Raw genomic sequence first — 22,705 nt, forward strand, 5'->3', positions numbered from 1 at the left:
CCCAATCCCAGTTTGCGCCAAAGGTGTAAATCTATTCACCAAATGCTTCATACTCTGCGCAAAAAATGTTAGTATTCCATTGACAGATGAGCTGGGGGCTCTGCACGACATTCTCTTTAAAAAAGAAATAAAAACGATTTCAACGCTTTCCAATTGCGCCCTTTAGACCTCCGCTCGTCACTGGGGCTTTAGATTGGGTACTTTTATTTAAATATGGTATTTTTTTTCTTCAAATATGGTGCCTTTTATTTTAACATAGTCCCTTTAAACGTTTATACATGCTACCAAGGTGCCTGGGATGTTTCATGCAGGACTTGACTAGGACACCAAGCTGTTTAATGAAGCATTATCAGAGATGAAATAATTGATGAGACCAGTATCCACTGAAATATGATGAGATAACAATAATTAAAAATAAGAAAACAATAAATGCATTTAATAACCAAAAAAATAGGGTTTTTTTTCGTGTTGGGTCATCCACTGTTATAGGCTGGAATATTGGAATTCATTTTACCTAAAGGTCAAGCTAGGCCAGGAAGATGTGCAGCTTCCTGCAGCTAGGGCTATATGTCCGTGATTAAAATGGCATCCACAGTGTCTGTCCTCTTGGAAATATCAGTGTTACGGCCGGGGCTAGTGAACCCAAGAACAACATACAGAGACAGGAATAGTGGTACAAAAGAACTGGGCTTTATTGAATGGGCCAAGGGGGTAGAGAAAGGCAAGCGTGGTAGGTAGGGAAGGTCAGGCAGGCGGGTAGACAGGGCAGGTAGGTCAGGCAGGACATGCAGGTAGGCAGGCGGGGAAGGTTGAGCTTGCAGGGCAGGCAGGTAGACAGCTGGGCCAGTTGGATATTCCCGATTGAAGTCCCGTATGAGGGACGGATCCAAAATCTTGCTGCGTGGGATCCATGAACGCTCCTCGAGACCATAGCCCTCCCAGTCCAACAGATATTGCAGGCCGCTACCACAGTGTCGCACACACAGCAGCCGTCGGACTGTATAGACAGGGTGGTTGTTGATGATCCGGATGGGTGGAGGGGGAGTTGTGCCTGAGGGTACAATCATAAGGGCGTTGAGGTGGCAGGGACACGGCGTTATGTTTGCTGAACACCTCGTGAGATTATGCTAACTTGGCACCTGGGGCTAAGGCTTGGCCCGGTAGCTGAGTACCTGGGGCTGAGGCTTGGCCCGGTAGCTGAGTACCTGAGGCTGAGGCTCGGCCTGGTAGCTGAGTACCTGGGGGTGAGGCTTGGCCATGTCGTAGCGGGGATGCTGCTGGGCTACCTGGGGCTGTTGCACAAAAACTAGGGAACATTGACTTAGGAAGGCCCAACAGGAACCCAGGTCGCCATCATAACTCACGGTGTGGGGACAAAGGGCTCATGATGCTAGGGAGGTGAGCTACGGGGCTGCCTTGGAGGTTCCAGGGACCTGGCGAGTTGGTTGGTTCCGGAGACTGTTGAGGGTTGCCGAGAGGTCTCTTAGGCGGTTCGATATGTCCTTTAGAGCCTGTTTTTGTTGCCCAGAAGGATGGCTCGATCGGATATGGCTTGGCGGAAAGCATCTGTGCCTGCTGGGTTCATGAGTGGCCAGATCCTACTGTTACCGCTGCAGCTAGTGACCCCAAGTGCAAACAGAGACAGGAATAGTTCTATAAAAGAACTGGGCTTAATTGAAGGGGACAAGGGGGTAGAGGAAGGGAAGCAGGTCAGGCAGGGAAGGTCGGGCAGGTTAGGGCAGGATAGGTCAGGCAGGTCAGGTAGGGCAGGCAAGGCAGGCAGGGCAGGCCGGTCAGGTAGGACAGGCAGGCAGACCTGTTCTCTTTATTACTCACTTTGGCCAAAAAATGGTAGGCCTTGATACTGCTACCAATTCTGATATCTTGACTTTAATACTGTCTCCCAAATGATGCTGTCTCTGATGGCAACTCCCATTTTCTATACTTGAAACACAGAGTAAAAGGTTGCATGCCAGCTTATATCAGTTTAGCTTTAAAATCAATCCCTTCTTACAAAAAGGGAATTACACAAACCGTTTACTCTCACTGAACATAAGTTCCGTTTTTGGCTGACTGACTCCGAAGAGATTAACATCTTGGGTATCAAAATTACACACACAGAATGTTTCTATACCCAGGAGAATCGGTGCATTCTGTCTGTGCCACAAAAATATAGAATTTTGATTCACAGCCCTGCGTGAATGGGACATGTAATAGCAGAGAGGGGTCTTAGCTTCAGTGTCCAGAAGCTTCAGTTTTGCGCTCATCTAAGAAGTCCAAATCAGTAAAAGTCATGTCATCATTTGGATGTTATTCATGTTACATTAACTCAAAGGAGCTGTTCTGGAAATGCAGAGCAATGCCTGAACCGCAGCTCCGCTCCACGGGTTATAAATGGAAATTGCGAGAGCTTCTGTAAGTAGGTATTAGGTTTATAATCCTGATGCTAGAGGGAAGAGGAAATAGTAATCAGATTTATCTGTGACACTACACAATTTCATCCCTTGTGTTTGCAGCATTGAATGGCCATAAATAGACTCTTCTTATGAACCTCTTATTGCTTCTTTTTAGAACCATGACAACAGCGTTCTGGCCTCTGTTGGGTTCCTCTGCTCGTGCCAGAGCAACTATAGAATGCTGCAAAGTAGGTTTTGGATATCCGATGTAGTATTTCACAAGTTTAATGCCGGTCCCAAAATATTTCACCTTCACTCTACTTAACAACTGCATACTCAAAGTACTGAATATCATCTAAGCCTATAATAACATCATGAATGCACATGGAGCATTGAGAAGAATGATTTAGCTTCTGTGGTAACACAATAGTCCCAATGTCTGCACAGCACTCCATTCAGTGCCAAACTTCCATTTTTTTGCAGCCTATGCATTATAAGAGGCGTTGACACATGCAAGACACAAAACAACAGCGTTCTTTGAGTATAATGGGAAAGTCACGTGATTCTCATTTCTCCTGTGTCTTAAACGTCCTGCACTCACGTGACCAGATTTGCTGACTTGAGCGGTATTTTATGGCAGACCAGCACCCAGAGCAGAGCTGTGCCTCGTCCGCTCAGTAGGGAAGGCTGCTGTAAGGAACAGTCGAAGGAACCGGGAGCGGCAGATGAACGAGGTGGATGTAAAGTGTAAAGTTCTCCCCTACACTAAAGTTCACTTTGGGCGGTGGGGCATTTGGGATGAACTCGGTCAAGGTTCCAAATGATAAAGACTCTGTGTCTTTGCCGCTCAGGGAATCATCTGACCCAGCACTTCCAACTTCTGACTTGTTGAAGTATTGTGGGAAATTTACATCAATGGCCGTAACATTTTGGCTACTATCGTTTTTTTTTAGTTTTTTTTTGTTGATATTTAATCAGCAATCATCAATCAATGTTTGTTTTTATAGGAACAATGCAGAGTATGAAAGGAATGGCACCAGAGTTGGCTTCAAGTTCATCTGAGTGAAAACAAGGAACACAGTCACAATACGTACAACACAATACAGTAAAAAATACAATATTCATGAAACAATCCCAACAGGGTAGAAAAGTTGACTTTCTAGATTAGATTAGCCGTATGAGGCACTCTTTAGTGGCAACGTCATTGTGTTGATGTAAGCCAGAGCTTTCAGTTTGTTTTGAAATCTCTGAAACTTTCCGACTCTCTGACATTGGAAGGTCTGGAGTTCCATTTTCCACTTACTCTGACAGAGAACGATGATGGGTCCAAATGTTGACTTTTGGAATTTTGGTAGCGGGTCACCCCTCGAGGTAGCCCTATACAGTACCATCGATTATTAAACCTGCATGTGTTCTATGTATTGAAGTGGAATACGTATGTATGTACAGAAAATACACTGAAGCGTGTGAGGACCCCAGTGTCTTGAGGTGGTGTGCGATAATTATCACTCCAAGGAGAGTGAAATATTTGCTAACTTACATTTTCTCACTCTTTATTGTGAATTACACCAAATGCAAATCAACTGGATTGTGGCGTAAATGACAGACTGTCGAACGAGGTACCCATTCTTATAAAATCTCATTAGATAAACGAGAAACGAAACACCCACGCAGTATCAGACTGCTGCAGACAAGACCGTCAACGCTGGACCAAGTCTGTGGAGGAAGGGAGTCAGAGTCATCACCAAAGCTTATGGAGTCAGAGTCCCAAGAGAGAGTCATGTCCAATGCAAGAACAATGAGATGAAACTTTAGTGGAGGCCAACACCAGAGCACCGCGGGTCAAGCTAAACACCGTGACTGCCAACTTTTTGGCCATTGTTCTCCTTGTTTTGTTTAGAAATGAAAGACAAAGAAATGACATGACATCGATTTTTTTTCCTCCCTCTCTTTCTTTCTCCCTTCGTGTTTAATCTTCAGTGTTTCAATAATAAGAGCTGGGTCGCAGAGTCCGAGGGGAGGCAGAAATTCATGGAAATGCATACCGGCGAGAGACAGAGTCCAGACCGGAGTAATGCAACCCTGCCAAGGGAGCTTTCCTCGGACCGGTCTCCTCACCGGGGCAGGGATGGCGGGCCGCTCTGTGGAGCAGTGGGGTATCATGTTCGGTTGGACTGTGGCTCTGAAACACGATAGGGCCGTGGAGTCAAGTTAGATAATGTCTTTGCTGTTCCCTGCATCTCGCCGTCTTTCAAGGGACAATAGTTTTTGCTGGAAGGAGATCCGGCCGTATCCATGTCGACACACCTGATTTCCTCACCTTTATAAAAAAAAAAAAACTAAAAAAAGCATTTTTTAAATCAAGAACAAGCGCCGGGCGCTTCCCACTGTCTGTCGCATTTGATACGTAGATCCACTGGTGGGACTTGAGACTCTATTCACCGCTTTCACAATCAAGTGTGAGTTTGCCGGTCCCACTGTCTGGTTGATGTGAGATGTTCAAGGTTCTGCTCTAGAAGGGGGTTGTTCATTTACCTTCTGTATTGTTTACTCGTCATGGCTTATCTGCTTGGAGGCGTAAACTCAAAATAATGTGTGTGTGCGTGTGCGTGTGCGTGTGCGTGTGCGTGCGTGTGTGCCTCTTTAAGACCTTTGTCGGCTGTGTTTTGAGACGCATTTCCCGCCTTTGAAACTAGTTTTTGCCTGTTCTTTGGGACGATGGCGATTTGTTTTCCCTCCGCTTCAAACTCCTGTGTTTTGCCACGTTCTCCCCGGTAGGGTGGAATGTGCTTCAGATTCCTGTACATTTCCTGCGTATTTCCTCTCGCGCTGCGCTGAAAGAGGACTTCTTGTGGTCCGCCGGGATGAGGGACGTGAGCGCTCTGCGCACACAGGAGACGGTTGTTTCCGTACGGACCCGGGCAGCCGCAGAGCAGCCGTGCTGGTCCGTGGGCGGGAATACGGTGTTGCCGCCAAGGCTGCACGGCGAGGTGGGCCCGCTTTGTCTCCGGGCTGTGGGGGGGGTGTCACTTTGACGGGTGATTCATAGGGACTGTGGTGCCCTTGAGAACACGCACGTTGTACTCTGGCCAGTTTCTCTGCTCGCAGCCTACATGCGCATGGTAATTCGAAAGCGAGCTGCAGAATTGGGAGCATACTGTACTTACCAGCCTTGAGATCTCACAGATTTGAGAATTTGGAGGCCGGGCGGAGGATCTCGGGCCCTTCTCCCGGGTGGAAAAATAAAATCAATTTCAGAGACTTTCATTCCTCTATTGTCATGGCATTTCATACATAAAAATAATCAGCCAAAAGCAGGTGCATTTTTCCCTCCAACAGCTTTTTATTGCAAGTATTTTCAGTTGAAGCAAAAAATAAATGTATCACATTACAGCTATATAAATGTCGAATCCTGTTTTACAACCCTTTCTATTAGCACTTTACAACCCGTCACTGTTCAAAATCCATACAATTATCAAATGGATGAAAAGGGGCCGAGGGCACATCAAGCTGATCAAAGTTCAGGTGATAAAGTCATTTTCTTCTATCGATCAAATGGGACGAAGCAGCGGGAGCGAGGGCTCGAGGTCGCAGTGAGACGAGAGCGAACAGAGGGAGAGATAAGAGGGAGGAGGCGGAGATAAGGAGCCGGGGAAACCAGGCGAAGAACCACAAGGCGGAGACCAGGACGTCTGAGCGTCCGGCAGGCGGGGAGACGAAGAGGTCAACCCGGTGACCTCCCGTGAGGGCCCCCCCACACACACACACACACACACGCACACATACACACACACACACACACACACACACACACACACACACACACACACACACACACACACACAGACACACACACACACACACACACACCAACCTCTGGACTACGGCTCAGGGAGGGAGGGGCCCTAAAGTACTGTACTCCAAACTAAACACACAATCACAGCTGTGTGTTCATGTGATCCGTGCACCGACATGATCCTCTAGAACCCACAGGAGTTCTGGTCCAGGATTTGGTGTTTGAGTGCGTGCGTGCGTGCGTGCGTGCGTGCGTGCGTGCGTGCGTGCGTGCGTGCGTGCGTGCGTGTGTGTGTGCGTGTGTGTGTGTGTGTGTGTGATAGAGAAGTCAGCAAAGATCTGCAAACGCAAAGCCGTGTGTGAGTCGTGACTCTGGGGGAAGTGGAGGGTGGGGGGGGGACTCAGAGGAAGCCTGTGATTGGAGGACGGAGGGGGAGGAGAGAGTTTTCCCTCAAATCCAGAGGATTTGTCATATAATGCTTTGATATATACTGTACATACTGTATGAGGAACAAGAACCTTTGTATAGCGTAGCCTAGCATTGCACCCGGTGGATGGAGTTTGGAAATGCACACCACACACTACACACCACACACTACACACCACACACTACACACCAAACACTATACACAACACACTCCACACCACACACCAAACACTATACACAACCCACTACACACTACACACTACACACCACACAGTACACACCAAACACTATACACCACACACTACACACTACACACCACACACTAAACACTACACACCACACACTACACACCAAACATTACACACCAAACACTACACACTACACACTACACACCACACACTTAACACTATACACTACACACTACACACCACACAATACACACCACACACTAAACACTAAACACTATACACTACACACTATACACCACACACCACACACTACACACTACACACTATACACTACACACCACACACTACACACCACACACTATACACTTCACACTACACACTATACACTACACACCACACACTATACACTATACACTACACACTTCACACCACACACTACACCCTACATACCATACACTACACACTATACACTACACACTACACACTATGCACTACACTACACACTACACACTACACACCACACACAACAGCTTCCTCAGTGTTCAAGGACATACACGAAGCCCAGATGTTTCATTGCCAGTAGATTTGTTGGATCGAGCTAAATCCCCTTCGCCGCCCACAACGGACCCTGGAGACGGTCCGAGGAGGTGAACCATACCGGGGTCTCCGTGCAGACCCAGGGGACCTGTCCGCCACTGAGGGGGAATAGAGTCAGGCAGGCAGGGTCAGTGGTGCTGCTCTGATGTAGTCAAGGTGCTGATACAGACTGAGGTACTGCTGAGGTACAGCTGAGGTAATACTGAGGTACTGCGGAGGTACGACTGAGGTAATGCTGAGGTACTGCTGAGGTACGACTGACTTACTGCTGAGGTACTACTGGTGTCTTTTGGGATGTATGCCTGTTGTGTGGCAATGTGTTAAAGAAGCGCTACAACGTCCATATGAATATATACTGTATATATTTATTTCGTCATTTACCTATTGCACTTGAAATGTAGTGGATTTAAAGTATAACACCACCTAAAATACAATGGAAAATACATTAATTCAACTGTACCACATTTACCTAAAACATCTCCAAGTACTATTTACTTTTAATAAAAGTGTTTTGCAGACAACTGATAAAACCAGTTTATATGAAGGTTTAACTTTGAGACACACTCGGAGGAAAGTTTCATCGACCAAAATTGGCCCTTTTACTTTAACCAACAGATACTAGAAGAAGAGGTCAGGATACTGCGCAAGTACAGTTATCTTTGGTGCGTAGGAACATTTAATCATCGTATATTTAAATACTTTTATTTCATTCCAATGTGGAACGGAGGGATTTTTCCTACAGTACTCGCACTGTTTTCCTCCACGGCAAAGGTGATGAGCTGGTCCCTCTCTGTGCTCGGTCCCCGGTGCAGATTGGACCCGATCTGGTGAGGCAGGAGCCACCGGGAGCGACACGACAGCGTGATCCCCTCGACCAGTGAGCAGAAAGATTGCACCCTTGACCTTCCGCAGGGTTCTAGATAAATGGCTGACAAGCAGATCAGGTAGGAACGGCTGTGGAACCTTGCGACATGTTTGTCTTCGCTCATTTCCACACAGTGTGTGATGATCCTGTGTCACTGTGTCTCCCATGACCCCGCCTCCCGCGCAGTTTGCCTGGCAAGTTAATCAATGGGGGGATCGCTGGCCTGATTGGAGTGACCTGTGTGTTTCCCATTGACCTGGCAAAGACCCGCCTGCAGAACCAGCAGAATGGATCCCGTCTCTACACCAGCATGTGGGTACAGCCGGGTGCAGGAAAATACCAATCTGTTTTCCAATACTGTATTGATTCTCAAAATAACATGCATGGGTTTTTAATTCACGGCTGATAGATAGATGATTCTGTATTGTGTAGTATTCATATCTCCAGACACCCTTCTTTGCTTTCATGGTAATGTGGTTGTCACGTGACGACGCTATTGTTTGTCTTTGTGTTGCAGGTCTGACTGCCTTATCAAGACGATCCGCTCAGAGGGATACTTTGGGATGTACAGAGGTAGGTTTCACGTACAGACAAATAAAAAGCACGGTTCAGACCTCGGACCCGCTACGCCGGACACGTGGCTTTAGCGGGTCATTATATAAGGGCAGCTCCTACTGCGTTTGTGGAGTTAAAGGGACCTGTACCGCTTCTCCGTATTCTCTGTCGTACATGACGGTACAATTCGGGATGTTGATATGGGGCGGGGCCCACGTGTGAAATAATGAGATCAACCGATGACGACGTAATGGCTGACAACAGAACGCTCAGGCTTCCGCTCGGTTTTTAAAAGGTTTTTTTTTTTTTTTTTTTTTTCCTGCTCTCTGCACGAGCTGACATCAGCTGGTCACGGATTTCTTCATGCGGTCCGTGTCCGCCACATGCTCGGCGCGCGGCAACGAAAGGGCGGAACACACTCTTAGACGAGAACCCGTAGCTCTAATATGAGGATTCACCAACTGGACGCCTGTTTCTCCAAATCGGTGAAAGTTACTCACAGAACTCGGAACCGGTGCTGAAACCCCATTGGCTGACGTAACCGGTGACCTCGGGAGGGTGGCTCCTCCCATTTAAACACAGTGTCAGGAACACAATGGATTTAGAGGCGTGTTAGAATGGCTCTAATGCATAATCTGAGTGCTACTTTCAGCAAAAAACAACATAACATGTTTTGGGGATCTCAGAGACCGATATTTAAGTGTGTAAATAGGCGCGTCATAGGTTCCTTTTGATGTAAAATTTTTTTTTTAGTAAACAAAGTGCTGGCTGGTTGCAGAATCCCTTAATAATCACATTCTACATCTACAGCTACGTCATTGTAACCACCTGCACAGTGAAGTCAACTATATCACAAACTCTGGGGACGTCTTGTGGGAAATGCAGTACAATGTCGTTTTTGTACTGCATAGCAATGTACAAATGAGAAGTTATCCCCAATGCTCAGTGTCAAAATATCAGTGTCAAGATAGAGTTACTGCATTTGGATGGAATGGGTAATGTTGGAGAAATTCTCCTGTGTGGTCTGTGCGGTTAATCTGCCCGCTACAGGAATACAAAACTGAGAGTATTAAAGAAAGAGACAGTGCTGCTCCAAAGCAGTGTTCTGATCAGTCTGCCCCCTCCTACTCACCAAGACAGTTTTATACCGAAGAAAGGTTGTGTGCCATTGGTCAGATGTCATTCACAAGACTGTGCCCCCTCAATCGGCAGTTGATCAAATCCAATCAATTGCGAGAGCTCATACAATGGGTTGCCAGCCAAACTCAGGTCACAGGTACAATCTGACATCGTGCCATCAAACAAACACTCAGCGTTCTGTCAAGTTACCCATGTCTCCACACGAGCTTAAGCTGAAATGTGATCTCGTCTTTATCCTCCAATAGACATTGTTAAACAGAGCAGTCTCCACATATAAACTCTGAGAGACTCATTGAAAGCCAGAGGCAGTGTGTTTTACAAGGTGGTGACAGACACAACTGAACCTTTAAAACATCATTCAAAAAGTTGATCGTATGCATTTTTCTCTTACACCAACTCATCCCACACGGTTTATCTTTATCTTTCCTTGATGTTTTGGGTCACAGGTGACAAACAAACTGGACCGAGGAACAAGCTCCCCTCGGCAGACTGAGTTTTTTGCAAGGGAAGAAATATCACACTGACGATTGTAAATATCAGGTGCAAACCGAGAGCAAACAGCGGGCGGGGAGGGCCGTTCAGTCACGTTCTACTTCTGTTCATTGCCGCACCCCGGGCGCCCTGCCCGCCCTGGTTTCAACGAAATAAGATTGGACCACGACAGTGACTGTTCTGGATGGAAGAGACAGAGCTGCGGAGCGCTTTGCTGTCGGGTAGTCCTCAACCCTCATGAATGTGTTTCATCCTGACAGAGGCCTCCCACAGAGCCGTCAGGACACACTGGACGTCCGTGTGTGTACCCATGCACTGGCTTCGTTGTCATCCTGGTACTTTTCATGTACTGTGTGGTGCACACGATGGTTCGGCTCATGATATACAAATCTGGTGTACTAGGCAGGATACTACTGTGTCATTTCCGACACAGTACACACGATCACCGCTATTCATTTGTTCGATTGGGAGTGGATTTCTGCAAGGCTCCCTCCCTCTGACTCTCTTCCTCTTTCATTCCCTCTTTCTGTTCCTTTCTTCTCCTTCTTGCTCTTTACCCCCCCTCTCTCTCCCCGTATCTCTCTCTCCCAGGCGCGGCGGTGAACTTAACCCTCGTCACTCCAGAGAAAGCCATCAAACTGGCCGCTAATGACTTCTTCAGGCATCACCTCTCTAAGGACGGGTGAGACAGTGCGCACACACACACACACACACACACACACGCGCACACGTGTGCACACACACACACACACACGCACACACACACACACACACACACACACACACACACACACACGCGTGCACACACACACACACACACACACACACACGTACACACACACACACACACACGCTCCAGTCTTTCACACCAGTGATTAACCAGTGTGTTTACCAACATGTAAACTGACACGTTAGCGCTCTGGATCCCCACCAAGGCTCCAGGCGGTTGTCTCCCCTGCTGTGACAAATACATCTCTTGAATCTCGTCGTCTCAGGCGTTCAGCAATTTTTCTGAAATGTCCAGCGTCGCGCCTTCACACAGCAGGTGCTGCCGCCGCCGCCGCACTAACTCCACCCGGGATCAAGGTTCCAAAGTAAAGAGGGGAAAACAACAAAAAACGAGCGAGCGCCGCTGAGCGGCCCACATCTGGCGTCGCTGAGGACGAGAGTGTGTCGCCCCCCGTTCACGCTGTGTGCATGGATGAACCTAAAGCTTTCTGGGACATCAATCTTTATCTCCATGGCAACCGACCCGCCAGCTGATAAATGATTGACTTGTTTTGGCCGAGGTTGTGAATTATTAATCTGTCCCTGTGCCAGACTTGTGTGGAAACAGTCAAGAATTAGCATTGCCCCCTCCCGGCGGTCCCGGCGATGATAAACCATAACAATAACAATAAATTCCTTGCACCGCGTTGTTGAATTCACATTTTGCCCATGTCCTGCTGTGTGTCCCTCAGAAAACTGACCATTCTGAAGGAGATGCTGGCGGGGTGCGGGGCAGGGACGTGCCAGGTGAGTCAGAGACTTTCTGCTTTTAAGTGCTTCCCCGCCGCCGCCAGGCCCGCCAGGCCTGCGCTGGGTCCCCATCCCTCCCGCCGCGGCCGCGCACAGTCAGAGCGCGCGGGGACGGACGTCGGCTCGTGCGGCCAGAGTTGATCGGGCGGCGTTCAGTCGCGTTCAGACGCCGCGGCAGCCAGCGCTTGGCCGCGTGCCGCCTGAGTGAGTTAGAGGGGAGCGGCTTTCGCCAGGGAGGCCCAAGGCGTCCGGCTCAGCGAACGCGATCAGATTAAGTGCAACAGACCTTTGGATTAAGATTGTTGCACAGAACGTAGATACTGTATCTCACTGTTAATCCCGTTAACCAGTTACCACTGCGCGGATTGCCGAGGGAAAGCGCGACTTGACATTGCGCTAACGGACAACGGGAGACTTCATGTCATAATAAACGCTCACATTAGAGGTTTAACAGTGTTTTAATGAATATTAAGTGAATCCAGCTGCTCTGGTGTAAAAAGCGATTAATCCTTGATTAAAGTCTTAATTGTGTACAATTTAACAAATTGTTTATCATCACAGGTTATTATCACTACTCCTATGGAGATGTTGAAAATCCAGCTCCAAGATGCTGGAAGAATTGGTAAGTAACTTGAAAAACGTGATCCTTGTCAGAGGAAAGTACGGGCTCTAGTGTTCAAATCAGATATTACACTGGCTTCACTAGTCTGCATTTAAATATATATTTTTATTTTTAAGACGTATACTATAGTACAAATTGTTGTTCGTATTGCGTTTTCATGGAGCAGATTTCAAATTGATTCATCCGAATCAGTTTATTTGGCCAGGTATATTTTCATGCAGCCTACATGGAATAAGTGTTGGTGAGAGTCGGTGCATTATGGCGCAGACAGAGGAACAACAAAAAGCTTAACCGTCTAAAAAAAATAATTTACAGAAATATGCAGGTTGTGTTCTGTGCAGAGGGTAAATTAGAAAGCTGTATGCGGCCGCTGATGTTGACTGAGGGCATATAAATATGTTGGGATTGGGGTTCATCGTCCTCTGTCGCAGTGTTTTCAGTTTCTAGCCTCACGTCGTTCTTGTCCTGGTGTTGCTTCCAGCCGCTCAGAGGAAGCTGATGCCGGAGACGGTGGCGGCGGGAGCGGTGGAGGCCAAATCCCCGACGGCCATGCAGCTTACCCGCGAGCTGCTGAGGGAGAAGGGCATCGCCGGGCTCTACAAAGGCCTGGGAGCCACGCTGCTCAGGTGCAGCCGCTGACAGCAACGCTGTTATTAAACATTTCAAACATATGAAAGGGCAGTGAGCCACAATTATCCAAAGCTCACGTCACAACGTTCTTGCATATTGCAAATTTTATGGATCAATATGAATCCACCCACAAAGCCCTTGTGTAGTATCGAAGATCCATGACCGTGACGGTACATCAGCGGAATTATACATATACTGTGTGTGTGTGTGTGTGTGTGCGTGTGCGTGCGCGCGTGCGTGCGTGTGTGCGATAGATGTGTATGTTCATGCTAGGTTGAGTTGTTGCCTGGCAACCATTAGTAGCCTTTTAACCCTAAAATGCAGATTTCTGGATCAAAAATCACTGATTTTAAGATTTTTTTAAAATGATCTTTATCTATAAATGTGTGCATATGAATTAATTAATAGATATTGAATTAAACTAATTGACAAACAATGATTTAAAATCATGAAATTATTGTTTTTTGAATGATATGTTTTTGAATATATGATATAACAATCATTATCTTATTATTGAGAAATAATTTGCATTCTATGGTTAAGAAACCATATTTGTTGGTGGAGGAATGTAGTATTATTATTGTTATTATTATTATTATTATTTTTTTAATTATTGTTATTATTATTAGTATTATTATGATGATGGTGATCAGTGCTTAGTAACAGCTTGGCTGGGTTGCTGCTGCTCCTCCATCTCTTCCTCCAGGGACGTTCCGTTCTCCATCATCTACTTCCCGCTCTTCGCCAACCTCAACCAGCTGGGGAAGCGTGGTGTGGACGGCCCCGCCCCCTTCTACGTGTCCTTCCTGGCAGGCTGCACGGCCGGCAGCACGGCCGCCGTGGCCGTCAACCCTGTGGACGGTGAATGGAAAAACTATTCTTTGACATTTTGTTGAATTTGATTATTTTCAGGTTGATATGATGATGATTAACAGGGGAGCTCATGAGGAAATCTACAATCAAATCAAATCCCTCTACTCTGCCTCTACTCTGCCTCTACTCTGCCTCTACTCTGCCTCTACTCTACTTCTACTCTGCCTCTACTCTACTCTGCCTCTGCTCTACTTCTACTCTGCCTCTACTCTGCCTCTATTCTACCTTTACTCTACCTCTACTCTACTGTACTCCATCTCTACTCGACTCCTACTCTACTTCTACTCTACCTCTACTGTACTGTACTCTACCTCTACTCTGCCTCTACTATACTGTACTCTACCTCTACTTCTACTCTACCTCTACTGTGCTGTACTCTACCTCTTCTCTGCCTCTACCCTACCTCTAATCTACTCAGCCTCTATCATGAATTACTGAATTATTGTTTAATTTGTTGATATTAAGACACAATATGTTATAAATTGATGAAACAATGGATTATTTATATATGTTGACCACTGTTTGATGTGTATCTGTTTGTTTTGTGTGTCAGTAGGTGACGTGCACCATGAGCCTGTAGTATTACATATTCATATAGCCATATAGCCATATAGTCATATATTTATATAGTAATATATAAATATAGTAATTTAGTCATATAGTCATAGTCATAGTAATATATGAATATGGTTATAGTCATATAGTAATATAGTCATATATGAATATAGTGTTATATTAATATTGTAATATAGTAATATATGACTATAGCAATATAGTCATATATGAATATAGTAATATAGTGATATATTAATATTGTAATATATGAATATAGAAATATAGTCATATATGAATATAGTAATATAGTGATATATTTATATTGTAATATAGTAATATATGAATATAGTAATATAGTGATATATTTATATTGTAATATAGTAATATATGAATATAGTCATATATTGATATAGTGATATATAAATATAGTAATATAGTGATATATTAATATAGTCATATATTAATATAGTCATATAGTCATATAATGATATATATAGTCATATAGTGATATATTAATATAGTAATATAGTGATGTATAAATATAGTGATATAGTGATATATAAATATAGAAATATAGTGATATATTAATATAGTAATATAGTGATATATAAATATAGTAATATATTAATATAGTAATATAGTGATATATTAATATAGTAATTTAGTGATATAGTGATATATAAATATAGTGATATAGTGATATATAAATATAGAAATATAGTGATATATTAATATAGTAATATAGTGATATATAAATATAGTAATATATTAATATAGTAATATAGTGATATATTAATATAGTAATTTATTGATATAGTGATATATAAATATAGTAATATAGTGATATAGTAATATAGTGATATATTAATATAGTGATATATTAATATATTAATATAGTGATATATAAATATAGTGATATCGTATTAGTTGAACGGTTGAGTTGACGTGAAGCCTCTGTGTTGCAGTGATTAAGACTCGGCTGCAGTCTCTGAACCGGGGCAGCTCAGAGGACACGTACAGCGGCGTGACGGACTGCATCAGGTAACCTCCTGCTGCCTCATCAGGCGCCGCGCCACGCCCCCATGTTTCCTCCTTCCAGCTCCCAACCGGGAGCGACGGGACCTCAGCGCCCGGCGCCTCATTAGCGGAGGGAGCTGCGGCGAGCCTCCGACTCACACTCGCTCCGCTTAAAGTTTTAATTGATGATTCATTTATTTATTTATCTTTTGAACGACACCTGGCGATCGTTTCAACTCCAGTCTCTGTGTCGGGGGAATGTTGATCCTGTAACGTACATTATATGTTTGTTTTTCTGTATTTTACATGTAAAAACACACAATACAACAGATCACAATTTGTTTTGGGCTTCGGGAGAGGGTCACCTCAATATCGATAATTTGATGATATTTTGGGAATGGCCGTTGGTGCCGTCATAAGATATTTACAGACAAAGGTTTATTATTAATGTTATGACCTCTGGTTAGAACAGAAAGAACAGTCTATGACGTTCATCAAACCGCTCCTTTATGACAACATCTAACTAGATCACAATATTACAATAACCACAATCGATATTGAGTCTCATATCACCATATTGATAAAATATCAGTATACCTCCCAGCTCTGACTTTTGCAGCCATGCTGTGGAGTGAAGTCATGGATTTCTCCTAAATGTCTTCCAGGAAAATCCTGCGTAACGAGGGTCCCTCCGCCTTCCTGAAGGGGGCGTACTGCCGCGCCCTGGTCATCGCGCCGCTCTTCGGCATCGCCCAGGTGGTGTACTTCCTGGGTGTAGGTGAATTCCTCCTGAGCCTATTGCCCAAAAAGGACAACTAAGGAGCCCCTCCTGTCTGCCTCTCCATCCCGTCATGCACCGACCACACCAGGACTCATCTCATCGTGAAAGAAGGTTTTTTTTTTTTGTTTTTTTTTTAAGTAGCTTTTGAATGTCTGGCTCGGCTGTGGGACGAGCCGCTGCGTTTTTATTTTGCCGTTGTTACGTTGAATGTCAAGGTTTTAGCGGTTTTTGGTGCGAGTCGGTGTTGTTGCCGAGTTGCCTACGGTGGCGTGCGCCGTTTCCAGAAGAGAAGACCAAGCCAGATTTCCGGAATCGAGCCACAGATATCATTTTGTGTTTTGAAAGATAATTGCTTTCGCGTTTTTGATCTTTTTTTCTTTTTTTCTTTGACTGGGTTTGTGATTGATTGAGGAAATACAAATCAGATGCCTGGGCTGCTGCGGTCGTGCTCGCTCCTTAAACCGGTTTCCCCCCATATCACCAGCCGCCGCACTCAGCGAGAGGGTTTTCCTGTCGCCGGGTAAAAAGCACAAATCACTGCACGTATCCAACCACCGAAAACCAGTCGCTTAGATAGAAGCGTACGTCGTTTCTTATCCAAGAGCGTTCTAAGAATTAGAGGAAATAAATGAGCCTGTAAGACCCAGGTAGTTGATGCTTTGTCGACACAGGCTCCTAAAACCCAGTTCCCCTGCCTGACTCGGGCCGCCACGGAGCCGCCGATGAGTTCAGTCTCCATTTTAATTGATTTTATTTTCCATTTAAATTCACCTGCATCGCATTCAGTTCAGCCCTGACAAGCTTCTGGGAGAGCGGGCCGGCTTCGGCCTTTCGTGCTTAAATGAGCGGCCGGTGTCGTGGTTCCCGCCGAGCACCTCGGCCGGCTTTGTTTTTTAAATTGTGTTTTCTCCCGGCTCCCGGGGAAATGCTTTGATAATGTATCTGGTGCGCGCCCGCCGTCGCTGGAGCGCTGCCATTGGCTTATCTGGCTCCAGATCAAGGTGACTTTGATGTGTATTATCCACTAACGTCTCCTCCTGACTCCCACTTCCTGCAGCTCCAGTCGTACTGTTGCACTGCGCACGGCAGTGTATTTATCATTAGTGGGAGTGACTTCTGAGTATCATTATTCCTTTCTGGAGGCGGTATAGCACTATATATATATATATATATATATATATATGTGTATATATATATATATATATATATATATATATATATGTGTGTGTATATATGTGTATGTGTTGTTCTTCTGTGTCAACCTTACTATTTTGTACATATTGCAGATGATATGAACTTAATGTTTTAGGTTTTGTTGTTCTTTTGTACATGATGGCTTATTTGCACACCTACCTCTCAACCCCCCTCGCAAACAATGTTTATGTTTCCAAGGATGTGGATCCAGTATATCAAATGAAGGGTTGTGGTTTTTTTTTTTTTTTTTTCATTATTTTATTTTAGTCTTTTTTTTTTTTTTTTTTTTTTTCTTTGCTATTGTTTTTTTTTGTTACTACTTTACTGTACGTGAAGCAGGGAAGTCGGTCCCTTGCTCAGACAGGACCGCGTGGCCGACCTCCGCCCGCCTCCTCTTCTCGAAAAGGACCAAACAGAGTATCTTATGATGTCACGTCTTCAGTTGACCAATATGATGTTTTATCACGAGTCCTCAAGTCATGATGACATTGGTACATTTCTTACCAATCGAGGATGTCACCCACTTTAGACCAAACCCTGTCAATCAAATTAACAAAAGGCGAGTCCCACACGGCGCCGACGACAGCAGGCTGGGAATCGAATGCTGACGTTCTTTTCGTGTTGCCGCCTCGGTCGTACATTTTTCCCTTATCTGTGTTTTGAAGCCATAGGTCTGAGTATTCAGAACCCACAGGAGGAGAAAATAACTGCCGGACGTCGAGTAATTACAGCCGAGCCCCAGAAATGACGAGCTGCCCGCTGTGTCGGTCTGGGCTTGGGGACCCGCCGTCCGGTCGATGTCGTTCCCCTCCTGCATTCCAGCTGCGAGCTCATCTCATTCACTGTGCGCTGGTGCTGTGGTCGTCTGTGAAACCATTGTTCCGATTTTCACTTATTCTGATGTTTTTTATTTTATTTTTTTTTATTTTCATTCCTCTGAAATGTCGTGCGAGTCATTTTGTTTTGCTCAACCGTGAAGTTTCATTGACCTTGTGCATTTGATCGTGTGTGTGTGTGTATGTGTGTGTGTATGTGTGTGTGTGTGTGTGTGTGTGTGTGTGACTGTCTAGTACTGTAGTTTATAGTGTAGTTGTAAGTGCGACACTGCAATTAGTTTTGATTGTAAGCCCCCACCGCCCCGCCCTCCTGGCTGTTCTGCAAACCTCTTTCCCCATCACGTCCAGCGGGGCGCGGGGTCGCTGCGGGAGAGGAACGAAAACCTCAAACACCAAATATGACTTGGAGTGGGAGCAATCAAAGAAAGCACAAAAAAAGGGATTATTAGGCACAAGAGATCACTTTTAATGTCGACCAGGTTCCCACATGTGAATCTTCACCCGATGTGAAATACTAGATATGGATTGAGGTTGAACCTTGAAAACTGCATTTCAGTGGGAACTGAAATAAGTTTTTAGGTCAAGGGTTCATTTCATTTGTATGTATCAATACCTGAGCAACTCCCTCCATAGAACAAAGGGCAGGTCGCTTTAACAGACCCCTTGATGGCCTCCAATAGCTTAACCTATTTGGATCTATTTAGTTCATATATACAGTATATCACGTACATATTCGAAAGACATGAAATATAAGAATGTAACTTGAAGATGATGAGATTTATTATAATTATAGCAAAGAGGATTTTATTAGATTTTAGTCAAAGATATGTCCGTGGCACAGCAACATCCACCGGAAAAGAGGCGAACCAGCTTACCGATATGCAATAAGTAGAAATCTCACTGAAAAAGTACAAAAATATAATGAGAAAAAAAACCTAAAAAGTCACAACACCTCACAATGTCTGAGTAATGCAAGTCTTCCTGGGGGCTCCAGACACCCTTGGGGACGTGAGATCTCTGCAGGGCCTCTCTGTCTTCCTCCAAGAGGAAATTTGCATTATTGCACTTTGAAAACTAGGGCCCTATACCCCGACGTCCACCTGAAAGGTCTATTCCTGTACGGCACAAGGGGCGTTCTGAATATTTATGGTGAATGACACACTTGTCCTAGTCGTTGTTTCCAATGCAATGGAAAAAAAAAAAAAGAAATCTGAAATTGTTGTATTTCCTGTCACAGTTTGCTGTTCAAATAAATGACTGTCCTTAAATTTCCCGTGTTGTGGTCTGAATTTCCACACTGTTACTGCTGTTCTGCTTTCAAGGGTCAGTGGGTGCTGGCAGGAGAAGGATGGATGCAGGACATTCTGCTTGGGACACAAGGACAGCACAGCGGAGGCGAGTGCTGTTGTTGCGTCAAACGTCCACCGGGTGTCGCTGTTGGGTCACAAGACAACTGCACCCTGTGCTAAAGTGGGAGTGGGAAGTGTCGGTGGAAATAGAACAGGTGCATCAAGATGTAATGTGGCAAAAAAAACACGGACACATTTCTTATTCACCTTCCTAATATGTTATATAATATGTGTTCTTGATATAATGAAAGAGCTTCCAACTGGTCACATGGTTCTCTCCTGCAATGCTCACTTGGTGGAGGGTATATTATTATTATTATATAGTAATAATATTTATTATTATTAATAGTAATAAAAATATAACAATAACCTTAATTTGTATAGCAACTTACATACACAACATGCAACTCAATGTGCTTCATATGAATAATAATAATGATAATCTTAACAACAATTAAGAAAAAAGGTAAACAATAGACATAACTGGGATAAAGTGTAGAAATGCACAATGCCATTTTCATCTCCTGTTACACTGAGTCAACAACACTAACTCGGTTATTGTTGTTGGTGCTCTTTATTAATCTCAGGCTTTTATTATCTCCTGGTCCTTTGTGCGTTCTCTGTTACTGCCCATCATATTTGTTTTATGGTGTGCTCCTTTTTTGGCAGCGTGGTTTTAATAAATTGCGTAATCCCGTCCCTCACATCGCCTCACACATGAGAAATGGAAATGCGTGTGGCGAGAAAGATGTGTGCAGAATGCTGCTGTATGTGTCTGGCTGCTGCAACCAGATCCTCTTTCTGTCTTATATCAGTACGAATATTTCCACAGACTATCCACTCCACTGTATATACACGCCAGAGATTAGCCACGGGCTCAGTTTACCACACCGACAAGACTTTAAAGCACAACAGTGAGTAGCAGCCATGTGCTCTTTTGTTCAATCAAATCCCTTTCATGTGTCAGAGCTCGGGCGGAGTTGGAGTATTCTTAGAGCCTCTCCTGCTTCCCAGCGAGGTGAGGCCCTGCTAAGTGGAGCTGGAGGATAGGAGGTGGTGGAGGGAACGGTTATGGAGAGGTGGAGACGTGATGGGACCATCGATGGAAGGAGCGGAGAGAGAGAGAGCGAGAGTGAGAGTGGGGTGCTGATGTGTATATAGGTCACTAAATCAATGGGAATCAGGTTTTTGAAGGAGAGGGGATGGGGGATATTTATAGAGAGCGGTGGAGACGGATGCATCTGTGGCGGGCACAATAAGGCAGAGACCTGGGAAGCAAGCGGTCGCATTAGTCTGGGGGAGACTTTTGGTAACAAACGGCAGGGGATGTTGGAACATGAGCAGATAGGCGCAGTGTAAAACAAAATATAATCAAATGGAATTCCTTGCACGCTGCTTTGAGCAAATGACCTTTACAGTCGCACTGTTCAAATTGTACAAATTGCCGGCGGACCGCAATGTTGACAATGGACGTTGAACGTGTTCAAATCCATTGTTCAATCTTCCCTCATCTTATTAAGGTCTAATCTCTGATCTGAGAAATGCAAATGGTTTAACCGCATATTAGCCTTTCTTTCCTGCCTCGCAGGCCGGGCCGTGTGTCGGGAAGCACCGAGATCGACCGCAGGGATGCACCGTACAGATCTGGGGTCAGGGGTTACCGGTCGACCGGCCCCACTCGTAATGATTTCACCCGCGAAGGTTAAAGACAAATTCACGCCTCCGCTCTCAGCCGCTTCTGCCGAGAGGAGGCTGAGGCTCCTATGTGTACCCTATATGTTAATAACCAAAACCACGGAGCCCTACGTGCTGTAATTATTCCATCCATTCTATAAGGCACCACATCTCATTTTTATTGGCTTAAAGCAACAAGAACTTGAGGCAGAAATTGGGGATTTGCACTCAGAACAAAAGAGGAGCTAACTGTGAAAATGGAATTAAATTGTCTTCTGCTTTTTCTAGGACGTCGTCAAGGTCACAGGGCGGCAATTCCACCTCCGCTTCCCAGCCTGAAGAATGCTAGTTAAGTTGTCCACGTCTAATTCCTGGGTTGGATTCGAGAGCTTTCCCATGTCCATCCCATAAGCTGCGGCAAGTAAAATGTCCAGTCCTGAAGGCAGCTTGGCTAATGGACCCACGCGGGGACAGAGATCAAGAGAATTCTCTCTCTCCAATACCTATCTAACCATCATTTGCATTTAGAACGGGTTACACACCTGCTTCATTTTCCTCCCACTGCTAAAACGATGAGGTTTTTTTTTTTTTTTTAACACCTGCCACTTAAGCAGAAACCATATTGTGGCACAATATATTCAAAACATATGATGAAGAGCAAAAACTTCAAGTGTGGTCCCTCAGAACAGCACAGTGGGAGGCGGATCAGTTGATAATGCAACTCACACTGTCTCTAAAGTAACTTCACTTCACTGTGTGTGTGTGTGTGTGTGTGTGTGTGTGTGTGTGTGTGTGTGTGTGTGTGTGTGAGAGAGAGAAAGTCAGATAGAGAGAGAGAGAGAGAGACCAGTCAGCCTTATTTGTGAAGTGTCCTTGGGTTGAGTATGTAAATATAATAATTGAAAGTTATTATTATCACTATTATTTAATGGAGAGAGAGAGAGAGAGAGCGAGAGAGAGAGAGAGAGAGAGAGAGAGAGAGAGAGAGAGAGAGAGAGAGAGAGCGAGAGAGAGAGAGAGAGAGAGAGAGAGAGAGAGAGAGAGAGAGAGAGAGAGAAGCCGGAGCCCTGCTCTGGTTATTCTACCTTTTCCTCTCGCAGGAGCAACAAGACGGTGCATCCTCTCTTCCTCCTTCAGACCGAACCGGAGGAGTACAGCCGCCATCCCTCCCTCCATCCCTCCACCCGCCGAATGAACAGCC

The 22,705-nt window shown here is 45.0% G+C and overlaps 1 protein-coding gene across 1 annotated transcript; it reads left to right on the plus strand.

The window, feature by feature from the left end:
• Positions 1-8,327: 8,327 nt before the first annotated feature.
• On the plus strand, positions 8,328-16,489 carry slc25a22a (solute carrier family 25 member 22a; the record flags this gene model as incomplete). The annotated part of the gene is made up of 10 exons (XM_080002130.1): positions 8,328-8,347; positions 8,455-8,580; positions 8,786-8,841; positions 11,047-11,137; positions 11,916-11,970; positions 12,535-12,595; positions 13,077-13,221; positions 13,932-14,086; positions 15,619-15,694; positions 16,336-16,489. The coding sequence occupies 10 exons, from the start codon at positions 8,328-8,330 to the stop codon at positions 16,487-16,489; spliced, it is 939 nt and encodes a 312-aa protein (XP_079858256.1).
• Between the last annotated feature and the right edge of the window lie 6,216 nt (positions 16,490-22,705).

Source organism: Zeus faber, assembly GCF_960531495.2.
Source record: "Zeus faber genome assembly, chromosome: 6".
Lineage (NCBI taxonomy): Eukaryota > Metazoa > Chordata > Actinopteri > Zeiformes > Zeidae > Zeus > Zeus faber.